This window comes from Triturus cristatus, chromosome 3_2 (genome assembly GCF_964204655.1).
Source record: "Triturus cristatus chromosome 3_2, aTriCri1.1, whole genome shotgun sequence".
NCBI classification, from domain to species: domain Eukaryota; kingdom Metazoa; phylum Chordata; class Amphibia; order Caudata; family Salamandridae; genus Triturus; species Triturus cristatus.
Window position 1 is genome coordinate 34454060 of NC_140584.1, and position 22872 is coordinate 34476931.

General features: G+C 43.7%; 1 protein-coding gene across 2 annotated transcripts in view; it reads right to left on the reverse strand.

The window, feature by feature from the left end:
• ZBTB44 (zinc finger and BTB domain containing 44) overlaps positions 1 to 22872 on the reverse strand; it is a 258421-nt gene that overhangs the window by 84823 nt on the left and 150726 nt on the right. For both annotated transcript variants that reach the window (XM_085647221.1, XM_085647220.1), the window contains exon 3: positions 6245 to 6329. In XM_085647221.1, the coding sequence (XP_085503347.1) occupies positions 6245 to 6329 (85 nt within the window). The remainder of the gene's footprint in view (positions 1 to 6244; positions 6330 to 22872) is intronic.

Consider the following 22872-nt stretch of genomic DNA (forward strand, 5'->3'; position numbering starts at 1 on the left):
TGAAAAATCTACAGTTGTAGTAAAGGAAGAAAATCTAGCACTATGACTGACTTGTGTTCAGTACACCATGTCAACTTTTTGAGGTGAAAATGGATTAAATAATTTATAATGAACAAACTGATGCTTAGAAGAAACACTCCACCAAACGAACCTCGTAAACAAGGCCAATCGCAAGCCATAGTGGCCAACCACATATAAAATCATGGGTTTTTCCAGAACATATGTCAGGTGCATGTTCTATTCCAGCCTGTCTTGCCTATTGCATTCAACTTACACACATAATTAATTAGATAATAAAATTGTAATGACGACATACATGGCAACATTTTAGAAGCGGAAAGTGGGAGTTTTAGAAAAAAAGTCAGGAGAATGTATTTCTCCCATTGACTATAAAGGCCCTAATCGGGTCTGTTGTCATGTATGGAACTTCTTTTTCTTTAATAACTTTATTCGGAAGCATAGAAGACATGCATAAAAGCATTTGTACAAAACATACACCAATATTAATTTCATTCCATAAAATAAAATTATGTGCATAAAAAAAGTACAAACGTAGGCTAAAATTGTTAAAACATATAGCTACCAAATTTCGAAGAACATTTCTTTAAATACCTTTCCTACTCATTTGTGTTCATACCACCCGCCGTATAAGACACTTTCCTCATTAGTCAATGCTTAAAAACGTATCGAAAATATGTTACAATTATTAAATTGCAATAGTGCAATATATTACGCATTCATTTCCAATTTATCCTAATCCTGTAATTCATACTGCCTATACCCCTCAGATATATGCACCTTATGCCCTATTCTAAACAGTGAATAGTGACATATTTTTCCTGGCATAAAAAACTGCCAAAAAAAAAGATGACATTCCACAACAGATCTCTAGAGTAGGCAGTGATTGCAAAAATAAGTATGCAGGTCAGCATTGCGTAAAGCATAATGGTCTAATCATCGGTAGGACATACCTATGGGACTTGAAAGTGTGCTGCTGCATGACCGGATATCAGAAATGCAGATACAAGTTTTTTTGCCCTTGTCAGGGGCACGGAGAAAGCGATTTGGCAGACAGAGAGCGCGTGACAAACATGCTGTGCACTAGCCTGCAAGAGCAGGTTACTGGCAGTGAATACAACGAGTCACAGTAGACCAGTCCTAGTCAGCAGATGCCCGCTGAGGAATCAGGTTTTTGAATGCAGGAATCGGGAAGTGAGAGACTAGCCTTAAAATCTGTAGTCTCCAGCCTAAATTGGGAGGGTTAGCATGTATGTGATGAAACACCACCAGTAGATTTATTTTTCATGCAGTGCTAGGTACAGTATTCCTTTGTCAGACCAGGGCCTGCTTTGGCAATACACTATCAAAGCTGAAAAGCAGGAGATATAACATGTTGACAACTAATGTCACTCGCTAGTCCGATGTGAATGTTTCTCGTTTCACTGGTCCTCATACCGACTAATATCGCGCTACTTTGTACATTGGACATCATCTTTATGTGAGGTGTCTTTGAGGACGTTGAGCATATCGGTAAGATCTGCAAGACATAGGGCTTGGAACGATGACCACTACAGGATTGATGTTACCAATGTGCTATTGCATCTTTTGTATTACTTCACTGAAAAAGAGGTTGATAGCACTGCACTCGTCTGTGGGTCATAAAACAGGAGGGCCAGTTGGAGGATTGATGAACACCTTGATTGACTTGATGAGTTTTCTATTGGCAGTTTCACTGATGGTGATGGTACAGTACTTGCCTACTCTAGAAACTTCTATAGATTTGTATATACTTGGGGTGTCTAATGTTGATCAAACAGGGCATCCCAAGAAATCCATGTAAGAAAAATATACTTACAATAAAATTGTCTTAGCATCCTAATCGTTTATTAGCCAAAGACAATTATTTAGTACTTGTCCTTGGCTAATGAGAGATCTGGGTGATGCGTGGAGTGACTATAGTAGCTTAAGGTTCTTGGGGTTCTGTTTTCTTTCCATATTCTTACCTGCCTGTGGAGCGAGCGTATTTTTCAGGAAAGTGTTTAGAGTACAAAGATGAAGAAGGTTTTGGCTTGTACCTGCATGCTATAGTTGGAGTGTGAGTGTTCAAATGGATTTGTGATGACAAAAGGCCACAGTTGTGTATGTGGCCTTTGGAGTATGTTGATTTGAGAAGAGTGGAAAGCGGTATGTAAGGTGCTGCATGGAGTTGAGTGCTGCTTGCTTGCCTACGGTGCAGGACCAGGAGGACTTCTGGATGATGGCAAGCCTCCGGTCTTATTTGTGTGGTCCGCAGGCTGGATGCTGTGAGATCTTGGAACTAGTAATCTAGAATGTGGGAGTGAACCATTTTTTGTGATGAGGAGTGCACCAAGCTGGTGGAAAGTAATGAGGTCACAAATGTCTGGGGCATGAAGTACTGCAGAGCATGCGTTCAAGAGCATTAGTTTGAAGTTGTGTTGGTAATTTGAGTGCGTATGATACTTATGGTAGTAAGTGGGATATGTATGAGAGTGTGTCTGTGTGTTGAAAGCATGTGGTGCGAGCGTGTAGTGGCCCAAGGCCCTTCCATACATACAATGAGGTCAGATTTTCAGGTTTTGGCGTAGAATCAATGATCTCATTTCCTGCAGAGGTGGATGATGGGAAGTTCAGTGATGGCACTTCTTGAACAGCTCGATGCAGGAAAATGAGGCATGTCTCTACGACTCTTTCTTTTAGACTCCCCAGAATAATCGAAAACCTGACCCTGCAAATCCAGGTCCAACAGATTAACTCGAGTAACCAGGTAACTACCAGACAGATTTTTTTATTCCGGCCTTATCTCCCCGCAGTGTTTAACCCCTTCGGTGCCACGCCCTTTCCCCCTCCTGTGCCGGGCGTTTCCTTAGTGGGCGGGTTTCATGACGAGATAGTCTCGTCATGGGCACAGCGCGACCGTGCTCCATGACGAGACTATCTCGTCATGTGCACAGAAGAGGTTAAGGAAAACTCAGAATGGGGCTGAAAATGTTGCTGTCTCAACAGTACACCTCATAATCCTTACAAAAGATACTTTACAGAATCGGCCAACAGTCTTAAAAAGACCACTCCATATCAGCATGTACATAAGATGGCAGCAAAGGTACAGTGATGTCCCAAAAGCAAACAGGCTTCGGACAAGCTATCAGATAATTGTTCACCTACTCAGATCAAAATAAAAGGCCTACTTCACACAAACCTTATCCGTTATAAGCAAAAGGCGTCCAGGCATTCAAGAGTGCTACAAGACCAATCAAATGGCAGATATGTGATAGGAATTACATAATTATACTAATGCTACCTTGGTTGGTGGGACCTCATTTTGCTACCATCATTCTACATGAATTAGTGCCAGGAAGATTATCATATTAGCGTGCTGCGAAAGCTCTAGGGTGGACATACGCCCAAACTGTACAATTCTTGTTCAATTTCACTTCGGAACTCAAAATTCTTGGTAGGGCATCGGTGACCACTATCAAAAATATCTGAAAAATCAAGCATTCTGATACAATTTGGATAACATTTGCAGGTTGCTCTCAGCACCTGAAGCAAGATAAGGACTCAATCTAATCAAATTCAAAAAATCTCTCGACTGCATCAGTCATTGCTTGAAGATGATCACCTTTCCGAGACCTGCAACAATCTTGCTTCAGCTGTCTTTTCCTTGAAGTTTCAAGGTTCCCTTTTCTATTGCTCTCTCAACCTCACAGTGGTGTTTTAAACAGAAAATGCTCTACGTGTTCAATGCAATCTAGTAATCACCTTACACTTCATATACATGAGCATAACCAATTTGAGAGCCTCTTTCCTCTGTAAACTTGGTGTGCAACAGCCCAAAAAAGGCTGAGATGAGCAGAAATTGTGAAGTTTATAGTACGTACTGCTAATATAAAAGAGCATGGTAACCATAAAGGAATTTGCAGTCAGGTGCTATAATGGACTCTTTACAGTGGGTAATAATTTGACTTTCCACAGTTATAACAATATTCTTTGATTGAATGTTTCGTAATTCACACAACATCAATGAATTACATAGAAGAGGTATGTGATTTTCATTTCAACACTGCAAAACCAACTGAAGAATGTTATTGATAAATTTACACACCTCGATATGGGGATGAAGATGAATCCTAATCTAGATTAGCCATGTGTACATAATTCAGGCTGTTAAAAACACACGTAGGTTTTAAAACTGGAAAATATTTTTATCATATTACTGACCAATGAAAATAGTCCCCCAGAAAAAAAATTGGTAATCTAGAAATGTCTATAGATTTTTATGTACAGGGGGTGACAAACGTTGATCCAATAGGACCGGATATAGGCCAGATTTGCAAAATAGCCATATAAGAATAATTTACTTACAATGAAACTAAGTTGGATTTATTTACAAATTAAGTTAATATCTTATACCAAAGTAGGAAATCCCTAATATTCATAGTAAAATAGAGAGCATATGTTCATTTAATTTTTTGAAGCAGTATCACTCATAACAAGCTGCATATGTACTAAATAATACCTCGAAAACGCCTAGTCCAATGTGAAGGAGACACTTTGAAATCATAACTATTTCTTGATCTTGCCAGAAGTAATCATTCACCCACAGGAACATTTCTTTTGTCAGTTTGATGCATGGCTAAAATATGAAGCTCCTTCTTTCCTCACCTTTGCCAGCATTCATTTTTCTACTGATAGCGGAGGGTATATGCAGCTACTAAATATTAAGTTTACTCATAATTTCTAGTTAACTTTGTTACTTCAAGTCTAATGGAGATGTCCTGCGCCAACAAAAGAGCTCCGTGATAATTCACCATAATTTTAAAAGCCCAATTATATTTCACTATATTCAAAAGCACTAGGAAACAAGCATTTGTGGTCCATCACAATAATTTTAAGTTCACTCATTGGGATCCAGTGTCTCAAAGTCCCACAAAGAAGACTTTTCAACTTTGTAAAATAAGAAACAAGGGTCTTGAACAATTCAACGTAGAGTGTAGTGCTGTAAAATAATAAATGATAAATAATATCTGAGCAAAGAGAACATGCTGCATGGCTTTGCTTACTTTATCAGAAAAAATGGAAAATTGGTTAATGCCTCACATCCAGACAAAATTTAATTTCGATTTGGTCCAAAGTGAATCGACAAACCTTTTGATTTAAATTTGAATTATTCTGAGAAACATATAGGGGGTCTCTTTCAACTTATAGAAGAACGAGTCAGTGTTATGGAATCAGATGGCATTGTTAGGGATCTATCAAAGTTTAGTGTTTTGCTCTCAAGGTCATTTACTCCAGGCAAGCATTATTTCTAGACGGGAAAGGTTTTTCAAAACAAGGGACTATAGAGGAACAAAAAGTCTTAGTAATGAATGTCAATGTTTCGAGCCATTTCCCAATTTCGCCGTAAAGATTTCCATAACTTCAGTTTTTGGAAAACCTAGAATTTATTATTCTTTGTTTTGCAATGTCAATATAATTTAGAACAATGTGTTGCTGGTAGGTGGGGCTATGGTCTTCACTTTAGGGTGGTAAGGTTTCCAAATTGTGACAATGCGTACTTCACAAGCAAAGAACATGAATTCAAATGAAAAGAAACCGCCAAACAGAATCAAAAGAATAAAATTAATAATGTCAAATAACAAACAGGATGGCACAGATGAAACTGGATTAATGGTATGGGGGTTACAAAACATTACACTAAAGTTCTACACCCAATTTAATACTAGATCCTCGAGAAAAAGGTTTTTCGCAATGAAAAACAGTTTAAATTTTAATCTTGCCACACGCACGCTCGAAGGTTTGGTGTTTCATTTACGATTTTCGGTTACCTTTACACTTTTTTTCTAGTTTAAACTGGGCCTTCCTCACAGTATTGCACAACATACACATGTACAAGTCTACAAAAATCCTGAGTCAAACGGAAAGCGGGAGGACAAACTTTCTCCCACCTGGCTGCAACACATTGGAATGAACTACCGTTAGACTTACGGCTTACAGATGACTACATGGCTTTCAGAAAAATTAAAACCCATCTGTTCCCTAAAGCCTAAGCGCTGGATATAGCGGCATCAAACATTACACGGGTCATTGGATCTTGCTACTCTAGCGCCGTGATATCCTTTTGGATGAATGTTGCGCTTTATAAATAAATAAATAAACACAGCAGTGCATCGAAGGTAGAACAACATATAGCAATGGACAGCTTGTGCTCTAATTAGGAACATACCGATCGTCGTCATCTGGGTGAACATTTGGGCCACTGGCGCTTTGGAGTGTGGGTAGTCCCTCGGTAACCCCTTCATCGATGGAGCCTGAATCAAGAAAAAACAAACTTAGTTAGTCTACAAAGAAAAAGGTAAAGTTAGTACGGTCGAAGTAATTTTATTCTGGTTCGGCAGTAAGACTGCAAAAACACCTGCGTTGCAAGTGCTTTTCATTAGTTACAAGCCAACCAGTCAGTCAAGGGGCTCTGGATTCCAATTCGAAAAGACTTCAGTAGTAAGCATTATAAGACACATCAGTCACAAAGGGATTGGTGAATTAAGAAGGAAATGCTGCTTACTTGTAACACATGTTCTTTAGTATGGATAGCTTTGTTGTAGTCAAAACCTACAGAATATGTAGTTACCATCCAGGTAATCTCAGAGCACAAAAAAAACTAACATTTAGACACAGAGCTCGTCAAGGTGCTAAAAAAAGCATTTCAGCCAATAAAAGTCAAGATCTTTGGGAGAACAATTCCATGAAACATGATTACACGGAATAGTTGGTGACCATTTGGTCAAACACTTACTCTATAACCAAAACATCAAAATAGAGCAGTGGATATACCTAATCTTATATGGATAAAAAGCCATAAGAAATTCTAAACTGTGTGATGCTCAAATAAAATTCCATCAAAGGTGATAGTTGTTAATATGAGAAATGGACCATTGAACAAACTTCAACATTTATACGGAGTGGACTGCGATTAGTACCATCACTAGCTCATGGGTGTTTAAAACAGGTCACGTTTTGTCTAAAAAAACTCAACCCATACTCAGCTCTTACTTCAGCAAAAACACAAACAAATGAACTATCAAATCAAATGTAAAGCTGTATTTATGGATGAGATAAAAATTAAAACATACTTTTTATAAAACTACCTTAAAATCTCTGTATTAGCAAACAATGTCACTGGTAATAAGGAATGCCCTTCAAAATAAAAGAAAAATCATTCATTATAGGCACCAATGAAAAGACCAGCAACATTGAATTCCCAGTAAAGTTAATTGCTCAAATCGAGAAGGTTACTTACCAGAAAGAGTAGTTTTGCAGCTTGAAGAGTTTTCTGGATTCACATGCTGTGCATTATTCCGCCATCTAGTGGTTGGATCTAGAATTCATTTTTTGGGGGGGGGGAAACTTCGTTGACCACCATTTGGTGCTAGGTCCATCCCTTGTGTGACGACAGACGGCGACCCGGAAGTTCCTGTGCGTGGTAGCCATCTTCAGATTCTTTTTTCTCCTTTTTTCCCTGGATTATATCTTAACTCCTGTTGTCTTTAGATGTTAGTTCTTGGGTTTCAGTGATCTTTTGCTCCACCTGTTAGCATTCCTCCTCTCAGGGGAGGTAGGTGGATCGCACGTGAATCCAGAAATACTCTTCAAGCTGCAAAACTACTACTACTGGTTTAGTAACCATATCGTTTTGCAGCATGAATCTTTTTCTGGATTCACATGCTGTGCATTAGATTATGTACCGGTTCCCCCCTCCTTGGGGTGGTTGTGGTAAGATGATGAAGACCTTGTGAACAAGTGTTAAAGTACCTTTTGTCCCATTTGAGCTTCCTTAGTCATCTGTATATCAACGCATTAATGTTTGGTGAATGAGTCTGGGTATACCCATGTTGCCGCAGCACATATGATGTCTATTAGCACATTGGCCATGAAGGCCAGGGTTGCTCCTTTTTTCCTTGCTGAGTGGGTTTTTGGCCGGGTGTTTAGAGTTTTTCCTGCTGAGGAATAGCATACTTGAATTGCCTCTACAATCCAACGGCAGGTGATCCCTTGTCTGACTTCGAGTGAGAGACAAACAATTGGTTGCCTTTACTGAACTGTTTTGTCTCTTGTAGATAATATAGTAAAGCTCTTCTTACGACCAGTTTATGAAGGCTTCTTTCTACTCGTGTTTGCCGGTTTTGGAAGAAGACTGCTAGCAGTAGGCTCTGCTTTATGTGGAATTTCCTTACTACCTTAGGTAGGAATTGATGGTTTGTCCTTATGATAACCTTGTCCTTGTGGATTTGCATGTATGGTTCCTCAATAGTTAATGCGTGTAGTTCACTTACTCTCCGTAGAGATGGTATGGCTATTAAGAAGGCAGTCTTTCTAGTGATGTATTTGAGTTCTGCTTTGTGCATGGGCTCAAATGGTCCTGTCATAAGTTGTGTTAGGACTGTGTTTAAGCTCAACATTGGGGCTGAAGCCTTTCTTAGGGGTGCAATCCTTTTGGACCCTTCCAGGAATCTTTTGATAACTGGTGCTGTGGAGAAACTTTAACATGAATCTCCCCTTGGTGTAGGCTACAAATGCTGCCAGGTGCATCTTGAGGCTTGCATAGCTGATGTTACTGTCAAGCAAGTGTGTAAGATATATGAGCACTGTTTCCTCTGTGGAAATAGAATTTAGGGTATTGTTTTGTATACACCATTAGGTGTACCGTTTCCACTTAGCTGCGTAGCATGGTCTTGTGGCCTGTTTACCTGCCTCCTTTAGTATGTCCATTGTTCTTTGCCGTACGTTCAAATGTCCAAACTCTATGTATTCAGGTGCCAGGCTGCTGGGCTGAGCGTTGCTGGTTCTGGGCGAAAGATTTGACCCCTTTGCATTGTGAGGCGGTCCTTGTCTGCCTTGAACTTGATCATCTGTCCCCTGGACAGTTTGAGTAGGCTTGAGTATCAGGTTTGTCTTGCCCACTGAGAGGCTAAGAGTATTAGGTTTATTCCTGGTTGTCTGGCTTTCTCCAGAACCCTCTGTATTGGAGGAATTGGAGGAAAAGCGTATACAAATGTCCTGACCAGTTAAGTGACAGGGCATTCCCTTTTGATAGGTGGTGTTGAAACCTGGAGGCGAAGGATTGGCATTTTATGTTCTCCATTGTTGTGAATAGGTATATATCTGGAGTTCCTCAGAGGTTGAAGACCTGTTGCAGGCTCCTCTGTTTTATTTACCATTCCTGCAAGCTGCTGTTCTGTCTGCTGAGCTGATCCGTTTCGGTATTGTCTTTTCCTGGCAGGTGAAATGTCCGTAGGCTGATTTTCTTTGAATGTGTCCATTTCCATATTTCCTGAGCTAGCTTGCTTACGGTGAATAATTCAGTTCCTCCTTGCTTGTTTCGGTAAAACATTGCAGTGGTATTGTCCATCTGGATCAATACTGTCTTCCCTCCTATGTGGGCTTGGAATGCCTTTAGTGCCAGGAACACCGTCTGCATCTCTAGGAAGTTGATGTGTCTGCATTGCTCCACTGATCCCGTACCCTCAGGTTTTTTTAAATGTGCTTCCCAACCCTTGTGGGCTGCATCTGTTGTGATGGTCACTAAGGGAGTTGGCATTTTGAAAGTTTGCCTAGCGTTGTTTTTGGATGCCTTCCATCGTATCGCCGTCTGAATCTTTTCTGTTACAGCCAGTAGATCTTCCAAACTCCCTGTGGTTTGTAACCAACTGCTGCATAACCACTCCTGCAGTGGGCGCATGTGGAGGCATGCATGAGTGATGAGGGGGCTGCATGATGCTATCATGCCCATTAGTTTCATGACAGTCCTCACTGTCAAGAGACTGACCCTACTGGTAGAGGTGAGTTTCTGGTCCGATAGCTTGTATTCTCCTTTGGGTCGGGTATGCCCATGCAACATTGGAGTTTAATCTTGCCCCGAGGAAGGTTTTTAGGTCTCGCCTGAACCAGCGCATGCGCTGGTCTGGCGAGACATTTAGGAGTGGAGTTTTAAAAGTGCTGCCAAAGGGTTTTCCTGGCCTAGCGCTTGCGTTCACGCGAGCGTGAACGCGCAGAGACACCATCTGGCTTTCTGTAAGAGCTCATTAAGCCTTACAGCGTGTGAATCATGCTCCTCTGCTCGCACTACCCCTTCCCTCCTCGTCACCTTCATGGCAGCGCGTGAATCATGCTCCTCCACCCCCTTGTTCTTTTCTCCTGCTCCGCATTGCTTTTTTAACAGAACGCAAACAAACTGCTTAAGCATTTTGTTCGTGCTGCTCATAATAAAGCATGCGTTCTCATTTGTAAGGGTGTGTTGGTTTCCTTTAGCACTAAATGTAATTATGTTTTCTTTTATCTTGCTCCTCATTGCTCTTTAAAACAGAACAGAAACAAAAGTGCTCTTCTATGCTCCTTGTATGTGAGGGCTGAACAGAGCGGTCGTTAGCATTGCTTAGGCATTTTTGTGTGCGCTGCGTACAACAAAGCATGCAACCTGGTTTGTAAGGGCGTGTTAGTGCCCTTCTCTTCCAAATTCAAGGAAACACGACCTAAAAAGTTAATTTAAGCATTAAATACAGTTATGTGTCCTTTTACCTGCTCTGCAGTGCTCTTTATAACGGAACGCAAACAAACTCCTGTACCGACCGAGTTCCTTGCTTAAATGGTGGCTCCATAGATAATAATTTAAAATAACGCACAAACACCAAGCGGAAATATTATTACATGGACATAGCAGTCTCCTTAACAACTTTTTAATTTGTCTTGTAATGTCACTTTTCCAGCCCTCCAGCTTCATTAATGGACGCAATTTATATTTTGCAATTGTACTTATAATACAATTAATACAATTTCCTCAGCAAAACCCTCTGGGTTTTGCTTTCTTTCTTTTCCTGTGCCTCGTCTATGCTTGCGTGATTTACAAAGGTCACCCCAGCGGTGCGCCAAGTGCCTGTGAGATAGATACCTCAAACTGTAAAGTCGTAGTTAACCCTTCCCTCGCCCTCCTTCCCACAAAGTCACGCGCTAGGTCAATTAATTCCGGCCCTATTTAGGATACTAAATATTGTGCTCGTTTCTGCAGTCGGCCGGAATGGCGTGAAATAAGACGTGCACTTTTGAATGCGCATCTGCCAGTTTATACTTCTTTACCACTCGATAGGAGTGGTTTAAGTATTGACGCCGGGTCTCTTCCTCAATAGCCACCGGTGAGTTCCAATCAGTGCATTATTAACTGCTTTCACTTTTTGTGCGTAATGTGTAGATTGTTTTGGACCGTCAAAACCAGTGTACGTTTGGCTTCCGCACAGAAAAAGGCAAACTAAGCCTTTACAAATATAACATGAGATTGCATTGACTCTAGTTTTTAAAAAGTCCAGACTGCTGAACACAGAGACGGATTTTCTGCAGAGCACGACACATTTGTAATTTGGTTGAATCGAGTTAGTGGGTAAAGGATGTTTTTACAGAAAGATTTCACGTCACATGGTCAGCACAGAAACAACAATCACAGCATTTTTCTTTTCTGGTCGGTGCACGTGATCAAATAGCACAAAACTGAGGCATACTGTGCACCTTAATGCGAGAACGGCACTCATCTGCAGTTTTCGACTCAGAATGTTTCAATTTTATCAGGTGAGGCTTTTTTTTGTTGTTGCTCGAACTACTCGGCCGGGGGACTTTGGAGCGCTTCATAAGTAGGTGCTAGATTGCAGCGAATTGCCTCAAAAAAAATGCATTGTTGTGGGAAAGGGAGCACCCAAATTGCACAGTATCATTTTGCCCAGGGCTTTTAAAATTCTTGCACTGCCCTATCTAAATCAGTCCAAAGGGAAACTCCCCACCCCTGCCACCATGTAATCTCTGCAGCAGCATGGGGTGGTCCACGTCTCACTCATCCAGCAAAACCAGTACAGTTAGACGACCTGAATTTAACATGTTTTCAATGATATCCGATATATCCAGCAATGTGGTTTTGGTACTCTGATCTGGTTCTAACCCCAATAGTCTGGTGATCAGTGGAGCGTAACCATCTAAAGCCTTGAATGCAAGTCATCCAGAGTAGTGTGTTGTTTTTATCCCACGTAGTAAATACTGATACCGTATAGTGAGGTGATGTATTTACTGAGAAGGAAAATACCATCTATTTGAGTTTTGAGGCACAAGTGGGGAGCTCCCCATGGAATTGGTGCTTATTGCACATAATTTGATATTTATTTGAGTCTTCACACACTTCCGCTGTTAAATTTCGACAGGTTTTGACCTGCTCCATTCATCAGGTGAAAATTGCACGGGGTTCGGTGTGAACCACAAAACATGTAATTTAGTTTGCTGCACAAATTCTTTTTTGTACCGGGGGTCGTCATTTTTCATCTTCACACATTTTGTCTCCTGAGGCGTTTAAGCCGGGAGCTACGAATCTTTTTTAATTACTTGTGTGTGTGAAATACTCTGTGTGTTTTAACCTCACCTGAAGCACTTCTCTGATCCTTCCTCCCCGCGCAGCCGAGTAAGGCGCTGCAGCGGGTCGCAGGAGGATCCCTGTCACCCCTGGAGCACAGGCCATGCCCACCGACCTAGGCCACGCTCCTTCCCCTAGCCTATATTACAATGTGCCTCCCACGGACACCGGGCGAGCGCAGCGGGCGCGCTGGCGGTGCGCCGAAGGCGCGCAAAAGGCAAGCCCGTCTGCGCCCGTCCACGACCGGACGGGACCAGGGGCCATACCCCCTATATCCCGCTCCCCACATACCAGGACCTACAGCCCAGAGACCATCTATAACGCGAGGACAATAGGTCCGGTATGTTGTATGCACACTTACACGCCCACTGAACTTCCTCCATACTGCTTCGGTTGCGGACATACATTCAGAACCAACAAGTTATCAGATACCAGACAGGAATATAGTATGTTCCTGCTAAACTGTAGGTCCTTACCAAAACACAGGACCGAAATCGCCCTCCTGTTAGAAGAACGCAAGCCCGATGCAGTCTTCTTGACGGAAACCTGGCTTACACCCTACTCTGAGCCACACATAGTCACAGCCGGTTTTCAAATTAACAGATTAGACCGGATGGAGGGGAGAGGGGGAGGTCTGGCAATCATACTCAAAGATCAGTATCGCTACTGCACCACTCCCGAATCAATACCGGAGTGCGAGAGTCTAGCATTCAGTATAGACTTCTCTCCTAACAGCTCCTTTTCTGGCACTCTGGTCTATCGCCCCCCAGGTCCACCCAAACTATTTCAAAGATCACTCCCCACCATTTTAGCCGAACAAATTATAGCCACTTCTAACTTTACACTATTAGGCGACCTTAACCTACACTTTGACACCACCCTAGATCATATTGCTATGGAACTGGTGGATGACCTAGCGGCATTACAGTTAGATCAGCGGGTCATAGCCCCCACACACTCAAAAGGTCACCTACTGGACCCAGTTTTTAGCAATTGCACAGAGTTAGTAGTCGGCCAACCGATCGGCCTTCCCTGGACCGACCATTCTCTTATCCCTTTTACCTGGTCCACCTGCAAATCTACACCTCCTATACCTCTAGTTAAGAACACGAGGAATTGGGCCTTAAGAACACGAGGAATTGGGCCAGATTACCCATCGAGTCCTGGATTCACAATTTAGAATCCACCTGCCCTTCTCACAACGCAGACCCTAGCGTAGCACACCAGGAATACGAAGACTGGATTACAAAATCTCTTGAAACCTCCCTTCCACTTCGCAAGATTACACCTAAAAGGGCACATAAATCGGCCCCCTGGTTCTCAGACACCCTCAGAGACAAAAAACGTCTCTGTAGGAAATTAGAGAGATCGTGGCGTCTGGATTATTTACCAGAAAAAAAGTCTCAATATAGAGAAGCAATCAAGGCCTACAAAGGCGAGATAATGGTCGCTCAATCAGCTCACTTCGCCGATAAAATCATGGCAGCTAAATCTAAACCCAAGGAAATTTTCCACTTAGTGAAAAAATTAACCAAAGTGGCTAGCTCAACCGCACCTCATGTTAAGACCCAAGCCCAATGTAATGATCTAGCAGAATTTTTTCATAAAAAAGTCACTCAGATCTACTCCTCTTTTCCAACAGCAGTCACAGATCTAAGAGTACATGACCAGGTACCACTGAGGCAGGCACCCCCCCTGGATCGGGTATCACTAGATCAATTCCCCCTTCTAGATCTTGAAGCTCTTGACCAACTAGCCCACCAAGTAAAATCAGGATCCCCACGTGACCCAGCTCCACCAGAGGCCATGATACAGGCGAGCCAGGCTACCCTGCCTGTAGTACTGAACCTCTTAAACGCTTCCATCTCATCCTGCACCGTGCCCATTGCATGGAAGAAAGCCATGGTTCGGGCCCTGCCTAAGAAGCCAAATCTCGACCCAGAGGATCCTAGCAGCTACCGCCCAATTTCGCTGCTCCCTTGGGTTAGCAAAATTCTCGAGAAGCACATCAATGTCCATCTGATGAAGTTCCTCGAGAATAACTTGCTACTGGATGCTACCCAGACAGGCTTCAGACCCAGGCATGGAACCGAAACCGCCTTACTGGCGGTCACCGAAGAAATCCGAAGGATTCTGGATCAAGGAGGATCAGTGGCAGTGGTCCTCCTTGACCTAAGTGCCGCCTTTGATACGGTCAGTCACGCCACCCTGCTGAACCGCCTATTTAACATCGGAGTAACAGGCAATGCACTTAGATTGACGGGGATACGGTGTCTGCCAGCAGATCACTGAGCTGTGGGGTACCGCAGGGCTCCTCCTTAAGCCCTGCGCTATTTAACATCTATATGAAACCACTGGCGGAGGTCGTCCAGCCGTTTGGTATTAAGATCATTTCATATGCTGACGACACTCAGCTAGTGGTTTCCTTGGCGCAGGAGGGCAACAGACCTCTTTCATCAGGTCTTATGAAATGCCTGGAGGAAGTCAAGGAATGGATGACAACGTCCTCCCTAAAGCTCAATGGGGATAAAACAGAGCTGATGCTCCTAGGACCAACATCTCCAGTACCATTTAATTCCCTCTGGCCCCCATGCCTGGGAACCCCCCCAGCACCCAAAGACAACATAAAGAGCTTAGGGGTATGGCTTGACAAGACTCTTTCCTTCAACACCCAGGCCACCAAACTGTCTGCGACCTGTTTTGGCCTCCTCAGAATGTTGAGGAAAGTTTTTCCCCTTCTACCGATGGAGGCCAAACAGGTAGCAGTTCAGGGTCTGATCCAGTCCCGGTTGGACTTTAGTAATGTTCTCTACCTTGGTGCCCCGGAATTCACACTGCGAAAGCTCGAGGTAGTCCAGAACTGCGCAGCCCGCACCCTGCTGCAGCTGCCTCGCAGACAAACAGTCAAGCCCGGACTTAGCAAGCTGCATTGGCTACCGGTACGACAGAGAATTGCCTTCAAGGCAATGTGCATCTCTCATCAGGCTTTCTGGCAGACGGGACCAGCAATTAGCCGCAATTTAATAGCTCACTACCACCCGACCAGAAATCTCCGCTCCACCCAGGTGGTGGCAGGATGTTCGCACTAAATGCTGCCAAGTTGTGGAACTCTCTCCCTCTTCAACTTCGGTCCAATCCCAATCTGCTGTCATTCCGGAAACAATTAAAAACCTCCCTGTTCACTACCTTCACCAGCCAGTCATCTAGGTATGGATAGACGGGGATTCCTCTCCTTCTTAGGGATGCAGCAACCGCTGCTAGGCACTTTGTGAAGACTGTTGGTGCTGATTTTATCCCGAAGGGCAGGACCTTGAATTGGTAGTGAGTGTTCTCGTGGAAGAACCGGAGGTATTTCTTGTGAGCTTGGTTCATGGGGATGTGCAGATCGGCATCTTTAGATATCTTGTTGCCATTAAATCTACTCTTTGTAGCTGTGGGATAACCTCCTGTAGTGTTGACATTTTGAAATGGAGAGTGTGAATGAATTCGTTTATGAATCTGAGGTCTAAGCAGGGTCTTAGTGTGAGATCTTGCTTTGGAACCAAGAAGTAAGGTGAATAGTTTCCTTTGTAGTGTTCCCTCCTTGGTATCGTCTCTGTTGCTTGTTTTTGTAGGAGTTCCCTTACTGCCTGTCTTAATTGTAAGAGTTCTGTTTTTTGGAACCACTTCTTTTTTGGTGGGTTTGGTGGGGGTTTGTTTGTTAGCTCTATACAATAGTTGTGGCAGACCACATTTAAAATCCAACTGTCTGTGGTGATGTCACTGGTGTTGTGTGGGGTTCTTTTGTTGTGAGCAAGTCACTTGGAGTTAACTCCTCCCCACCTCAAGGATTGTCCCCTGGCTCTTTCTCTGCCCCGAAAGGGCTCCCTTGGTTGCTGTTGCCAGGCTTGGTATCTGGACTGCTGGCTTGATTGCTGTCCGCTGCCCTGTATTTGCTGCTGTTGGCCTGTTGAGAAGACTCCCCTACCTGTGGTTCTTCTGAGGTTAAAACCTCGTCCATTGAAGGAGCCCCTCTGTTGTAGGGCTCCCATAGCCCTGGCCGTCTCATGGTCCTTTATTTGTTGAAGTGATTCGTCTACCTCACTTCCAAACAGGGCGTCTCCTGTGAAGGGTATGTTAATTATTGAGGTTTGGGCCTTTTGTTTGAAGCCGGATATTCAGAGCCAGGTGTGCCTTCTTAGTGTCATGCTTGTGCACATTTGTCTGCTTGCTGTATCAGCTGCATCTAGGGCTGATTTCAGGCAGGTGTTTGCTGCTTTTCCCCTCCTGTATGATGGATTTTGCACTCTTATCTTCTTCTGGGAGCTTGTTCATCAGTTCTTCAATGTCATCCCATTGTTGGTGGCCATACTTGTTCAGGAGGGCATTGGAATTTGCAATGCGTCATTGTGTTGCTGCTTCTTTCTCCATCTTTCTCCCCACCATGTCCATTCTTTTGCTTTCTTTCTCTGGAGGTGGGCCAGAGGAGGAGTGAGTGTTGATCCTTCTTCTTGCCGTGGTGACAATGATGGAGTCTGGCACTGTGTTTCCCTGAATGTATTACAGTCCTTTGTGGAAGGTTTATATTTTATCCCCACCCTTAGGGTTACCCCTTTTGCTGAGGCAGGCTCCTTGAAAGCCTCATTGCCCTGGTCCAGGATGTTTGGTAGCATTGGGAGGTATTGTGTCCCCTTGGTGGATGGTGCCAAAGTCTCTAGGAGGAAGCAGGAGTCTCCTTCTCCTCCTCTAAGAGTACCCCGAAAGTGTCAGCTGCTCTCTTGATGAGGCTGTTGTAGAAGAATATGTCGTCTGTGGCGAAGCCTTCGAGGGATAGCTACAGACCTCTTCTTCTGAGCTTTCTGTGACAAGGTCCTTCTATTCTTCCTCGAAAGTCCCCGCGGCTTCCTTCTCTTCTGAAGCGTCAAGCTCCTCTTCGTGAGGTTCGGGGGTTGCAGGAGCTTCGAGGATATCTTCCTCCTTTTTGGTGCTATAGGCGCTGGTTTCGCAGGAATTCGGAATTGCTTCACTGATTCGTTTAACTCCTTTTTCCGTTGAAGGAGTGCCACTATTTTCGCTTCCAGATATCGCTTCTTCTTTTCCACCTTGATAGCCCTTTTGGCGTCTGAGGCCTGGGAGATCCTCTTTTTGGATGTGGTAGATTCTTCCTCCAAGGGTGTGGTCTCTCGATCGGCACTTGCCTTCATCGATGTCGATGATCTTCCCTTGTTGGTATCTCTGGGGTGAGATCCCTGAGTTTCTTTTGGTTGCAGCTGACCCTTGGTCATCGTTTTCTTTGATGCCTGGGCTGCCTTTTGTGCTTTCTTTTCGGGGCCCTTGGTTTCCGACGGGTGAGGGTTTCTTACCCTATCTGTCTTCTTCTCGGTGTCCTTCGTCGCGGTACCCCTCTCGAGAATCTCAATGTCTGACCCCTTGTGTGTTGATTCTGCAGTCACTCCCTGGTTGTCCTTGTCGCTTGAGAGGCCCAAGTCCCTCAGCGATGGTTGTTTCTGGCTTTGGAGCATGGCTGCGTAATGGTCCTTCTTCTGCTTTCGGTGTACCTTGAGTGTCTTCGACACGTGCACCGCGCAGGCCTTGCAGGTCTTTATCCTTGTGATCACTCAGCAGGCAGAGGTTACACACGTCATGTGTATTGCGTTGTGCAAACTTGTGGTGGTACTTTGGGCAAAAAAAAAACTAGTTACTTACCTGTACACTATGGTTCTCCAGTATTATATTTCATAGATTCACATGCTTGTATCTTCCCCGTCGTCATGGTGGGAGTCTCACGGTAAAAGAATAACCATAGCAGTAAAAGAAAAAACTGCCTGGAAACCATAGAGAGAAATCGAAGACCTCTGAGGCGGAAGCCGGAGGTGGTGAGACTCGTGTCTTTTGAATTGTTTATTTAGTGCTACTTTATTTTTAAATAACTTTGTGTTCCAGACAGAGATCTTCTCTGCTTTTAAATTCTTGCAAGCACTTGATATACAGCGGATTTAGCGCTGCCCCCTGCATTGCTTCACGGCCGACATCGCTAGCGCGAGGCCACGCCCACCCGCTAGGCCACGCCCACCTCCACAGCCTATGAATAACGCTGATTACTAGCGCGTCCATAGAAATCGAAGACCTCTGAGGCGGAAGCCGGAGGTGGTGAGACTCGTGTCTTTTGAATTGTTTATTTTGTGCTACTTTATTTTTAAATAACTTTGTGTTCCAGACAGAGATCTTCTCTGCTTTTAAATTCTTGCAAGCACTTGATATACAGCGGATTTAGCGCTGCCCCCTGCATTGCTTCACGGCCGACATCGCTAGCGCGAGGCCACGCCCACCCGCTAGGCCACGCCCACCTCCCCTCTCCCTAAATGTGCTTCCCACGCAAGCGCAGCGGGAGCGCCGTTTGCGCGCCGAAGGCGCGCCTAAGGCAAGCCCGTCTGCGCCGGGACCGGGCCTAGGGCCATAACCCCTGCCCGACCAATGTCAGATACCGACAGGACGTATACAAGCCATGACTTACTGGCACTTCAGCCAGCGCCTAACATTCGCTGTACAAAAATAGAACCTTCAGAATTACATAGCCAGTCTGCTACCCACTGCCCCCATTGTAACCACATAATACCTTTACGATTACCTGTTGTAAAAACGGTATCTGCTAGGAATGATAAAACAGCTGTCAGAACAATCGCCCTTATTAATGCACGCTCACTCGTTAAGCATAGGCAAGAGATCTCAGACCTCATTACTGACTTTAAGTTGGACGTCCTGTTTGTAACTGAGACATGGACTGATGAATCTTCAGAGCCAGACTTAGTCATAGCAGTACCGGATGGTTACAAAGCACACCGGCAGGATAGATTTGGACAAAGAGGGGGTGGGCTAGCTATAATAGCCAGAGATCTATATCCTGTCAGAACGATTCCCATTCCATCCATATCCTGTGAAGCCATGCAGTTTGCCATCAAGTTATCACCTTTGTTTAACTTTAAAGGAATATTGATATACCGTCCACCTGGAATAAAAACAGCTTTTCTGAATAGTATTAACACAATGCTGGAATCAGTTGCCACTGAAAGTGCATTTACGGTCCTAGGTGACCTGAATTTTCATTTGGACCAATTCCATCTAACTGACACGGTCACCCTAACTTCCGATCTGGAAACATTAGGGTTAAAACAAAGGGTCACTTCCCCCACTCATCTAGCTGGCCACATCCTGGATCCCATATTTTCCAATTTAGAAGGCCTACAAATAACTAATATATCACCCTTACCATGGACTGACCATCATGCTATTTTTGCTACTATCACCATTAAAACTCCCTGTGATAACAAATTCATTTCCACCCCCCAAAAGCCTTTTAAAGATTGGAAAAATATCCATTGGGATGATTTAAGGTCAAAACTAGATCAAACCTGCCCAGTACTATCTGCTGACCCCAATTCAGCACTACTCCAATTCTACTCCTGGCTGGGTCTGGCCATGAACCAATCAGCCCCGACTAAAGAATTATCCAAAAATAGATCCAAACCCACTGCTCCTTGGTATAATGAAGAATTAAGGGCACAAAAGCAAATTAACCGGAATAAGGGGATACAATGGAGGAAAACCTACGATATAGCAAGCAAAGCAACCTATAAGGAATCTCTGGCACTCTATAAAGCCATGATTACAAAGGCTAAAAAAGACTACTATACTGACCAAATTCAAAAATCTAAAAATTCCAGTAGACGATTGTACCAAATCATAAAATCTCTGTCAGGCAATTCCCCTGATCTCACTCCTCCCCCGTCACAATCACTATGTGACTCTTTAGCCTCTTTTTTCTTTACCAAAGTTGACGATATCTATCAGGCATTCTCGGCCACCTCACTCCCCAGGACAGTCAACTCCCTCTTTCTACCCCCAGCCAACACATTCCTCAGCTTTCAACCAGTTACCATGGACCAAATCAAAATCATAGTGTCCACCATTAAATCTGGATCGGCCCTGGATCCTTGTCCACTCTCAGTGCTTCTGCCGGTAATGGACTCCATCATTCCAATACTCACTCAATTATGCAACTCAATTTTACTTGCAGGCACTTATCCAGACTCCTTAAAAAACACCCTACTAAAACCTTTGTTAAAAAAACCTTCTCTGGATAAAAATGAGCTAAAAAACTACAGGCCTATTGCGAGTCTCCCGTTCGTGGCTAAAGTGATTGAAAAAGCCATGAACATTCAGATCTCTGAATTCATTGAGACACACCATCTCCTGGATGACACGCAATTTGGATTCCGGAAATACCATGGGACAGAGACAGCCTTGATTAAGGCTGCCGATGATATCAGGGTAATCCGGGATCAGGGGGGAACAGCCATCTTGGTAATGTTGGATTTATCAGCAGCCTTCGACACGGTTGACCACACAATTTTGGTCGATCGTGTCGAGGGACTTGGAATCTGCCACTCCGCTAAAAATCTCATTGCCTCCTTCCTAGCCAAAAGAACGCAGGCTGTCATCTTAGGCCCATTTCAATCGGCACAACTTTCATCTCCCTGTGGAGTTCCTCAAGGCTCATCCCTTAGTCCGACACTTTTTAATATATATGTGTCGGACCTTGCTAAAACCATCAAAGCACACGGGTTGAGCCTAACCTCCTATGCCGATGATACCCAGCTGGTACTGGCTATCAAAGGTGACGGAGATCAAATGGCTGAGAAATTTAAGAAGGGACTCATCGACATAGGAGAATGGATGGCCACTAATTGCCTCAAATTAAACTCAGATAAAACTGAGGTGGTCATATTTGGACCTCTTCTCCCAGCCTGGCCATCAAGTTGGTGGCCAGATGCTTTCGGTACCCCTCCTACTCCAACCGCCAAAGTTAGGAACCTCGGTATTGTTTTCGATGAAGGTTTACACTTCATGGATCACGCCAATAAAACAGTTTCCACAGCACATCTAAAACTAAAGATGATTAGAAAAATTCGACCTTTTCTTCCGGAGTCTGCCATCAAAACTCTGGTCACTTCCCTAGTATTCTCCGCTCTGGATTACTGCAACGGCCTCTTTCTTAACGCTCAATCCAGAGTAATAACCAAATTACAAACTATCCAAAATGCAGCGGCACGCCTGCTTTCAGGAAAAACAAAATATGAACCAATATCAAGAAGTATAAAGGAATACCATTGGCTCACTGTTCGAAATAGAATTCATTTTAAGTCCCTTTGTATCGTGTTCAAAGCGCTCAATAATCAAGGACCTCACTTTTTGAAAGAGCAGCTGCAATTGTACAAACCTGGCAGAACGTTACGTTCAGCCACCCTCGGCCAACTGGTCATTCCTCGTACAAAGACGGTATCCTGGGGTGATCGACGCTTCTTGGTAGCAGCCCCAAAGCTCTGGAACACTCTACCCCTAAACATCAGGCAGAGTCCCTCCCTCCTTCACTTCCGTAAGAACTTAAAAACTTGGTTGTTCGATCAATGATTCCTCCATCCTCACGTTTCTCATCACAAGTAATTGGTTTCTTAGCGCCAAGACGCCCTAGGGTATATGCTGCGCTTTATAAATATCAAAAATAAATAAATAAATAAATAAATAAATAAATCCTTGTGTAACCACTTATCCTCATTATATGGGCCAAACCACAGCCAATCAGCAGCCAGCCCTGAGATACACCATCCTCAGCAGAGCCACCAAACCTCAGATTTCCAACAGCCCGAGAGTGAGCTACGGATGAAACCAGAGATAAAGGCGGTCTACCTAAGAAGAAACGGGGAGGTGGGCGGGCCGCATGTGAATCTATGAAAGATAATACTGGAGAACCATAGGGTACAGGTAAGTAACTAATTTTTTCTCCAGTATTGAATCTTTCATAGATTCACATGCTTGTATCAGGATACCAGTCCTTATCATATATAGCGTTTCTAGGACAGACCCCCTTGTCTCCAGGGCTCGGCACGTTTTTTTTTTTTTTTTACGCTATACTGCATAGATAGAAAAATTGCTGTAAGAAAAAGATTCATTAAAATACTTACGAAACTGACCTTACCAGCTGTGAAATATATATATATATATATATATATATATATATATATGCATAATTATGAATTAAACAAATTATAAAGAGACAGACAAGTACCTTAGTGAAACAGGTGCCGCAGAACTGCTTGACCCACTGCTGAATCTGCTTTCCACTGTGTGTCCAGACAATGTCTGGTAAACGTGTGCACATTTGTCCAAGTTGCCACTCTGCAAATGTCCGGGAGCGAGACACCAGCCAGCAACGCTGTTGAAGTTGCCATCTTTCTAGTGGAATGAGGGCGCACTCTCATGTGCAAAGGTTTTCCTGCTCTTGCATGTCATAAAACAATGGCAGATGCAATCCATCTAGAAATGGAAGTTCTTGAAATGGCCAAACCTTTCCTGGGTCCAGAATAAGCTATAAGCAGTTGATT